At 30.2% G+C, this 10,697-nt stretch overlaps 1 protein-coding gene across 1 annotated transcript; it reads right to left on the bottom strand.

The window, feature by feature from the left end:
* Positions 1–6,787: 6,787 nt before the first annotated feature.
* Positions 6,788–7,701, bottom strand: LOC112593899 (serendipity locus protein beta-like). The gene is made up of 3 exons (XM_025338486.1): positions 7,686–7,701; positions 7,100–7,352; positions 6,788–7,010 (listed from the first exon to the last, which is right to left on the bottom strand). The coding sequence occupies exons 1-3, from the start codon at positions 7,699–7,701 to the stop codon at positions 6,788–6,790; spliced, it is 492 nt and encodes a 163-aa protein (XP_025194271.1).
* Positions 7,702–10,697: the final 2,996 nt, after the last annotated feature.

The raw sequence follows: 10,697 nt of genomic DNA, 5'->3' as shown, positions 1-10,697 counted from the left end.
ATGCCTGAGCAGAATACTTTCCTGCCATATTTGCGGCATTGTCGTAACTCTGCCCACGACAATTTTTATTGGAATATCAGGTTTTCAAAATTTTAAAACCGTATCTCTGTTTGCGCCTTATGCTCTTCGATGAGCAAAATTGCAAAATCTCTCAACTTTCCGTCTTTAACGAACCGAACAATAAAGTGAGTTGGTCCACATGAAAGGTCTGGTGTGGAATCGACGCTTATTGAGTAGTATTTTGCTTGCTTTTATTGTCGTTAACACTTTTCCCCATTATATTATAAATTCGTTGCAAATATTTGCAGACAAATACGATGTATTTCCTTTTCCACGATTTCCATAGTTTTTATGATCAGCTAGAAAGGGTCACTCGGTTATTAATTCTAAGCATCCCAAATAATTACCGTTATTATGAGATCCTAACATTTCATCATCACCACGAAATCCAAATCTCTTGAAGCCAAAACTTCACCACAACAACAATCCTTTTGAGTACATTCTTCCAATAATTATTTCAGCATTGTATTGGGAAATCAATCCACTATCCACTCGAGCAATAGTTTTGCTTCTTGAGACATACTTCATCATTGATTGCCTGTGTAGTGAACTAGTCTCGTGCTCCATTAAAGTTACTAATATGCCTTCAATCTTTGTATCCTAGAAGAACTCAACTGTTGCCTATGGACGCTATAGGTATTGTTGAAAATACGCAAACATCAATATACAGATTTCTTCAACGGTGAATATATGAGCAACTCTTCTACACACTCTCCATTTGTCGTGTTGCGGGTAAAACATTTCTAGTCAATGCTAGTTTTGTTTATCACTATTTGAAACTTGTAAAGTTTCGGAGAATCTCTATTTTATTCTGGAAAACTCGGTTCTGCGAATCCAAATATCGCGTTTTCTTCCGTTAAAATATCATCACAGTAAGTACCTGGGTCGTGGGATATATTTCTGCAATATGTATATTTGTTTTAAACTCTGTTGAGTTAACGGCTGCGTTAAATTTGAAGCTGATGAACTTAAAACACTATACATAGTGGTCAATGTTCATGCTTTCAAATGTCGAATGGTTCATTGAGTACACGATAACGATGTCGATAAGGTCTGCCTGTAGTTTCTTCATGCAAAGAAGTAACTTGAGCAGTTCGCATTATATTCTTTGAATCGCTAGTCTTTCTTTCTGTACCACTCCTATGTCTTTTTGTGCGTTAATAACACCGTAATCTATACGACACTAATAAAATATTATACATATTTATAGCTAAACATAACGAACTCGAACAAACGACATTGTACTGACTATCCGTTTTATTGCTTGTTACTGAAAACTTCAAAATTGTTCAATTCAATTCACTGCTTTAATTAAATGAATAAGCATCCAGAACCACGTAGATAGCATAGACTAGCAGCAGCTAGTGAACTAATGTACGGGAAGTAAATATGATTTATCTTAATATTCGGCAGGTAGAGCTGATATAGGTTATTAATTTTAAAGAAACCTGAGATAATGGGATAAAATAAAAAGATATTAAATGCACTGTTATAAGCATTATTTATTGCTTAGGCATTTATCTAATTTTTCTAAATTTAGTATTTTTATGACGATCGTATTACATTATAGCAATGTTAACTTTGATTATTTGGTGACTTTCCTGGACGTACCCAATTAGGAATCGAACGGTCTAATTACATACTTTGTATTGTTGTATACTGTGCTGTTATATTAGCAGTATATTAATAATAGGACCAGCTGGCCAGTTGCGCTCCACAAACATTAAGTTTTCTAATTTTATATTGTGTGACGCTGTACGTAATAGGTTTAACTTTATTATGATTACCTATGTCAGTATTGTAAAACCAGTAAATATGTGTAAAAAAAAAATAGTGACCGCAAGTGCCACCAAAAAGGTATTGACCGCAACTGTGCCGACCGCATCTGTGCCGTATTCACACTGCCGCCGCAACGCCTCCGTTGTGTCCGGTACTCGGTAAAATTTATTAGCTGTCGTTTCGGAATGCTGTAACGCCTTCACTACGCCCGAGGACGTTGCAGTGTCTAGGTCCCAGCCCATTGTCTCTATCATTCGACGGAATATGTTTGCCGACAGCTTCGACCCAAACGTTTTGTTCAGGTCGTCGTATATTTTTACTAATTTTTCTCCCCAGTTCGTAATGAAGAAATTGGGCTTTTCATAGCCCGTTCTCAGTCTGAGCCTGTAATATCTATTAACAGAAGACAAGAATAAGTGTCCGATTACGCAAATTAACTATCTTTACAAATCCATTACCTTTCCATTAATTCAGTAATTTCTTCGTCCAAAACGATGGTGGCCGGCTCCACGTTGCCCATTTTGTGGTCAGTGACCGTTACTACGGTTCTAGTGCAGTGGGACTTCCGTTTTTCCCACTCACACAGCATTATGTTGACGGCCACCCCGGAACGTTGTTTGGACGCCCACAGGACCTGGATTGCTAAGGCGCAGGTGACTTTCCTCCAAAGGCTGGAGAGCTGAAAAATTATAAACGGTTAAATATGTTCGGGAGAGCACGACGCGCTACACACAAACCTTGTTACTATGCTCGCCGGCTGTGTACCACCATGGGCCTGGACATGGTTTTATATTTACCCTTTTTACTAAATACCAGCACGTCTGAAAAACAAACAAAAGTCGAGTTAAAAATAGTAAAAACAGAGAAGAATACAATATTAAAATATTATTTTTACCTCTATCGATGGTTATTGGCACGTGCTCCTCGACATCGACTGCGGTGTCCTTAGCCACGTCCTCCACATCAACTGTGGCACCCTCAGCCACGTCCTCCACATCAACTGCGGCATCCACAGCTACGTCCTCCACGACATCAACTGACGCAACTTCAGCCACGTCTTCCGCGATGTCAACTGCGGCGCCACCACCTTTGCCCACGCCGACCACCTGGCCAACGATGCAAAAAAGGTTAACACCTTTTTGCGGGGCACATGGTGGTGGAAGCGTATCTGAAATTCAAAAATATGTTAATAAAACAAATTGATAAACACGTTTAAAACAATTTTTCTTACGTTTGATATCTCTCATAATTTTTTAATGCAGCACGTATTGTGGCTAATGGGGTATCGGTTTCTCGAGACGCTCTATTGACCGACATCTTCTCAACCGTTATGAGATGTAGAGCCAATGCCAAACCTGGGTTTTCCGAGGCTTTGACATATGATCTAGATCCCTACACGTTTATAAAAACACAGTAATTTGACATGTAATGGAAGAAAAAAATATAATGCTTACAAGCTTGAGGACAATACCCAACCTCTTAAGGTGGCCACGCAAGGTGGTTTCTGCCACATTAAATTTCCTTGCGGCTTGTCCGGCGGACAAACTCAAGGTTTGTACACTATCTAAGGCCATCTCTTTATTAGACATCTGAAAAATTTAAAAACATCTGTAAGTGAGGTATTAAGAGACTTACACGCTAAAACACGCAAATAAACGCGTTACAAAAAAAACGTATCATTTTTAACGCATACATTTTTTTTTTTTTTTTTTAATCATTAATCAAAATATTCTTTTTATTAATTAATTAGTACTAAATGTATAGGTAGTTAAATTTTATTTTATTTTATTAAGAGTTTTTATAGGAAAAATTTACTTTATGAATAGTTTTACTTTGCAGTAAATAAAATTAAATTTAGAAGCTTGATTATGATTTATGGTGTATCTAATAATGATAAGATAAAATTATTAAACGTTGGCTACTATGAGTATCATGAGTGTTTTACATCCGTTGTACCATTGTGTACTAAAACTAATTTTGACAAACTCTGATTATGTCCACGAGTGACTCACAGATCGTCAGTACCTCTATACTGTGTGATAAGCGGGTGACTCTCAGAGGTATTTCGTTTTTTTTTTAAGATTATGTAGAATTCAGTATCCAAAAAAATGTCTATTTTTAATTAGGTATAAATAAATACTTTCGTTTCAAATGTTTTTATTAAAAACAAATTTAATGATAAACTAAATATTTATCAATTCATTAATACAAAATAATTGACAATTAAATTACAAATTATAAATATTTTCATTATGTTCATCTTGTTAAGTTTGAAGATAGTATAGTTAGTTAATAATTTAAAATATAATTGAAGTAAAATGAATTTAGACAAAATTCTGTCAGCCTTAAATCAGGGGCTGATCCCAAAATTTTCCAAGGATGGCACATATAATAAAATAGTAATATACTATTGGCCATTAATGACTTCAGAACCCCTATATTGATATTTCTTCATAAAATAGTTTCTAGTTTTGAGGAAGGACGCACACTGTCTAAAATTTTGCCAAATATACTACCCAAAAGTAAAAAATGTAAATAAGCCAGAGGCATAGAAAGTAAGCTAACAAAAAAAATGGTCATCAGATAAATCAGATTCGCAAGCCACTAGTTGCCCAAAAGGTTAATAATCTCGAGAGCACATGATTTGCGTCCCAAAAAATCCAGGACGAAATTCGTGTATTTTAATCAAGGATTCTTAAACTAAAAAAATAAATAAATAAATAAACAACAATTATAAATATAATCACAATTCAATTAAAAATTCGTTTATTAAATGTAATAAAAAACATTTAAACGTTAAATCACTTAGATTTAATCAAAATCAATCTAGTCCATAACAAAATATATAAATAAATAATAATAATAATAATGTTATCAATCAAAAATTAGGTTTATACTTATTAGATAAACTTTTTACAAAATCTAACCCTGTTATTTTACTTTCATTCAGTTTTTCTATTTGATTTCCAACAAATAAAATGTTGTTTCGGCGTTGTATTCTATATTTACGTACAAAAATTAGTGAGCTTCTAACTAACATCATCATAATTTATTTTATTTTCGAAACATAATATCAGACCTCAGGATCCCTTATAATTAATACACCACGGAGAACACCTAAAAACAAAATAAAATTTCTATTACCTAACCAATACAATGGAACGCAATTCGTGTACACTTTTTTCACGGGATGCAACTCAGGTACCTCGATACTCTCAATTATGAAAAAAAATATATAAAAAACACTGAATGGGGGATGCACGGGCCCTAAAGGGCTCCCCTTACATATGTCCCTGGTTATAATATCTTATTTTTTATTTTGTTCGGGGGGCACCATTTTCGACGAAACGCTTATACCTAAATAATATTTAGACAACACATTTCTAACAAAGCTGCAAAATATAGGATTAAACTATATAAATTGTGCGACAGTGTGGGGTAAACATATGATTTAAGTGTTTTTATTCTGGAAAAAACTTATATAATTAAGATACTAGTTCTTCAAATGCTGGTAGAGTTATAATGTCATTCTTAGAAAATTATTTAAATGAAGGACGAACTTTGATAGTTGATAATTTCTTTACAAGCTTACTTGTGGCTCATATTTTATTAGATCATAACATTCATATTGGTGGCACTTTGAAAAAAAAAATGTAAAAAATTGTCCTAAAGATAAAATGCAAAACTATAAAAAGGAAATATAGTAGGCAAAGAAAATATTCATGGTGTTGTAATTAGTAACTGGAGATATAAACGACATGTAAAGTTAGTATCTACAAAACATGGCATTGAAATTTATTGTAAATACTGGTAAAAAAAAAATAGGAAGGTTGAAGATATAAAAATACCTGAATCTGTTATATTTAAAAAAAACATACAAGATATTGATTTATCGAATCAGATGTCTAATTACTTTAGTCTCCTCAGGAAAATAATTGGTGCTATTATAAATTGGCTTTCCAATTACTATTGAATATTGTGCATTAATTTTCTATAAAGAAGTTACTCATAAAAACATACAAACATCGGAATTTAGACAAGAATTTTTACAGGGGTTATTAAAAAATGAAATAGACAATTTACTTTTGTTTAATTCTAAAAAGACAACGAATGACAACAGAAAAAATGTATTAATTGTAGTAGGTATTATGTAAATCTTAGTAAAGATTTAGGGAATTTCCGATAATTTAAGATACTACAAAGTTTAATATGGTATAATATAATACTACTATAATAATGGTATAATACGGTATTATACAGAAATAAAATGCTGTATTTTAACATTTCTAACCCCACCACTCAATAACAAAATGAGATATTCATTATATTCATGAGTCATGACATTTCAAATATATTTTATAATTGCAATTATTTCCTATAGCAAAAGGTTCCAAATATATAACCTTGGTACACAAGGAAAGTATTTTTTAAAAGTCTATAGTACAGCAGTAAATAGCCCCTAAAATAACTAAACTTTCGTACTACACACATAGTCCAGAATCGGCCAAATTTAAATTTAAAAACTAACACCAATACTTATGGATTCTTTAATCAAAAACGTATAATAATTGAATAACAATATATACAAATATATTATTATATAGGTAACTGCAAACAAAATTAAATTGATATTAATTTAATCAAAAAGAAAAATTGATTTAGGTAATTTACTGTAATATTTACTCTTTTAAAAATAAATCAATGATTTTAAAATAACGCTATAATATTTTATCAAAATAAATATTCTTTAAGGCACACTTTTAAATTTCGTACTGCACACTTCAATTTTTGTAGTACGTACTATTTTAGGGGCTGGCATTGTGACATTGTGTAAGTCACGGGTGATACTTATGGTATATAATGAAAGATTTTTAAAATAAAATTTGGTAATCAACTTGTTAAAAATATGTAAATAAATTCATGAAACATCATAATGTAGTTAATACAACTACTTAGAAGTAGAAGGATATGATAAATCAAAATCCTGTTTTATACACGTGGAAACAACTTGGTCTGGTAGTTTAAATTTGTTTATAGATTTATTAACTCCCCATTTATTTTCATCATATTCTGGTGTCTCATGTTCGTTCAAATGCTTAAGCCAATTAACTTTTCTCCGCATTTTTTTATCACAATATTTGCACGGATAACACATGTTTTTTTCCATGTTCCTGTAAAATTAAAATGTTAATAATTTTTTTTTTTTAAATTGTAAAATTGTAATTGCAACTAATAAATAGAAATGTTCACTTAAACTTACTCTAAATCTGCAATTTGAATATCTTTTTCTTTAGTAATTGTTAGCTTACATTTAGCCGCATGACTTATAGCAGCAGCTTTACTTAATAATGTTTTAGTACAAATTCTACATGCCCATAAAGTAGAATAGTTAAAATATGCTCGATTATTGTCGCATCTAACCATAAATGGAGGACAAAATAATGTTTCTTGAGACACCATTATACGACGCCCTCGGCGTTTAACTTGCTTTTCAAATGGTTTTGTACATGGCTCTTTTTTTGGGGTTAGTAATTTATTACTTAAAAATGATTTATCGTCCATATTTTTCAATGAAAAATATACCAAATCTGAAAAAAATATATATATCAGATTAAAATATATAGTATTAATGGGAATTATACATTAGAACTTAAGTAAAAAATTACCAGTGTCAATTTAGTTAATCATGTATACTGTACACAAAAATGTATAGTACACAACTACATTTCATCTTTGTTTACACTAATTAAATGTAATATGTATATTTTTTGAATTAATTCGCTTTATTTATATCATATAAATAATATTAACTTAAGTTTTATCTAATATTACGATCATGTAATTACCTAATGACTTAGACATCATAAAAAATATTATTTAAGTACATTAAAATATGAACAAAGTATAAAAATACACAATGTGTAAAGGTAATATTCGATCGTTAATTGTTATCTAATTAACGACATATGTATATAGTTCCCTAGGTAAGATTGTGTTGATATTTAAAATTTTTAATTTTGACCACTATCCTCTCCCACCTTAAAATATTAACTATAAAATACTATGAATAAAGTATACACGATGTACCTTATACAATTATTTACAACTTGGTGTTAATCATTTATTTGAAAAATATTATTACTTTGTTCTTCTCAACAGGTCCAAGATTTTTTTAAGCATTTATCTTGCATGTTAAATAGTAATATAAATAATCATAGTGAAAACGATTGAAAATCCCAATTGCTATGAACTGGGTCAGATATTTGGCTCGAGGTGATTGGACAATGTAATTGTGACGACCGGTTAGTGATAAAAAACGTGAAATATTTACATGATACATCAAAAAAATGATTCAATGACCACCAGTTAGTAGGGGTCATTAGCACACGATTGATTTGTAATTTGTCAATGAAAATAAAGAAAGTGGTAGAAGTGGTAAAATTCATGCAACCATGATAAGAAGCGATACATGCAAGATAGTGAGTGATAATGGGGTAAGGCGTTGATCTTTATGTAGACCGCTACGTCCAATCTAATAGATAACGAGTTGGGTTCTCAAACAATCATGCAAACGTGCACAATGGTCATGGTTACAGCTTATCTAGGCCGTTAACTTCCTTGCAGTAACGGCAAATTGGATGAAAAAATTAGATTCTAAGACCTCCCGACACCCATTTTTTTATCTTTCAAAACACTTATAACGAGCAATAATACTAATTTCACCGATTTGATACATGTTTACTAAATGTATACTGAATTTCTCTAAAAACATAACGCATTAATAAAAGTCCATTTATGTCTAACTGTGATTCATTAAATTTAGTAACTATGATATTAATTAGATGAAGATTGACTCATCTAATAACACCCAACTATGGTAGGTTAAGTTGCAGGTACTCAAGCTAGTAGTAAAAAAAACACGGCAGACATAAAAGTACGCATATGACAACGGTGATTTAATATTATATTACATATTTTACCATAAAATGTTTAATTAATATTAATGTGTGGATTTGCTTATAATAATTATTTAGCAACTTACTAAAATAGACGTTACGAGCTGCGCCGCTGCGGTAACTACGTAATCACTAGATGATGACGCTTAACGAATAAACAGTAAACACGACAAGACGACAAGCAAAACAAAATACGTGGCAATTTGTCAGTATCTTTCACTATGACGGCTAATTGAAGAACGTAGAACGAATTAAAATTTACAGGATACCAAACGAGCGTCCGTCGTCAGTGTTTTTACGATAAAAAGTTTCCAATTTCCCAAACTACGATCTTAGATTATATTCCCAAACTAATTACTGATGGGCGTAATCGAATAATCGAATAATTTCGATAATCGAGAGATTCTCTCAAAAAATCACTCGAAATTTAAAATAATTTATTCATTTGATAAGAATAATCATTTATTTTTAATAATTTTTTAGAGAGAATCAAAAACAATACTCGAAATATTCAAACATGAACATACCTACTTATACTTTATATTATAATAAATAAACAATCTAATTTTGTTTTTGTTTTTTAATTTGTTGGTATTATATTATTAATTAAATTTTAGTTCAGGAATGATAATAAATTAATAACCATATATTAATATTTAATTGCGATGGACATCATTTTTAATGAATTTATGAATATAGAAATGACTAAAAATAAACAGTTTAAGCTGAAGTAAATATAATTATAATATACTATAATATTGGAAATTACAATGTGTTATATCTATATTGTGTTGTATAGTTTATGAATAAAAATGTTCAGATAAAAATATTCTAATTCAATTACTATTTAATAAATAAATTAGTAGGTAATAATAATATTTAACCAACATTCCAACTATTTTGAGATCTCGAGAACAATTCGATTATTTTACTCATAATCGAAATATCTCGATTGTTTTCATAATCGAAATATCTCGATTATGGTCATCACTAAAACTAACTCATGACAAAAATTGTTATGTGCAGTGACGAATACCATAACTAATTTTATATGATAAATTATCAGTAGATGTAAACAAAATAAATAATAAAAACACGACAACTACAATTTAGTACATGTTGTCGTTGATTTAATGACAATACACTTTCATGTAAAATACTTTTTTATAGATTTAAAATACTGGTGTAATAACATAAAAACTTACAAAACCGTTTTGATACAATTTTTGCTATTTTTCTCTTGACCTTATTAGTGCTTGTTTTGTGATTTGTTATGCATGCATATTGTCTCATTAACATCATTTTAATTTATTATCATGAGACTATAAATTCGATCATATACACTTTGTAGATTGCACATGAAAAAAAAGAAAGGTAATTATTATTAAAAAACTCTTGACTGTATTGTTAAACACATTTTGACTGTATTTATATTTAACAGAATTCTCTTCAATTTGTTTTAGAAGTGTGAAAAAATTACTTATAAAATATGTTAAGTAACCATAAGACTTCAGGTTGACAAGTTTTCCGATATACGTATGTATGTTGTCAATATTTTTATTCTAGATAAACATATATTATACTACTTGTCTTTTGCTAAGTACTTATGATTATATTACAATTAACTATCACTTAAATTTATAAACAATTATGTCTTCATTATCCTGTTATATAATAAACAACACATTTAAATGTTTCAGTATCAGCAAAATCATTGTTTCTAAGAACATGAACATCTTAATGGCCTTTTCATCAATATGCAATCTAAATGTTAAACATTTTGGAATCTATAACATGTGTAAACAATTTATTTCTTGCATCTTTAAGTCAACAATTGTTTTTTAAGGAATATAATCAGAATCTTTAACCAAGTATTAAAAAATTAAAATTAATAAATAATTT

The sequence above is a fragment of the Melanaphis sacchari genome, unplaced genomic scaffold (genome assembly GCF_002803265.2).
Source record: "Melanaphis sacchari strain LSU unplaced genomic scaffold, SCAv2.0 Contig212_pilon_pilon, whole genome shotgun sequence".
In the NCBI taxonomy this organism is placed as follows: domain Eukaryota; kingdom Metazoa; phylum Arthropoda; class Insecta; order Hemiptera; family Aphididae; genus Melanaphis; species Melanaphis sacchari.
This window is presented reverse-complemented; position numbering and strand designations above follow the sequence as displayed.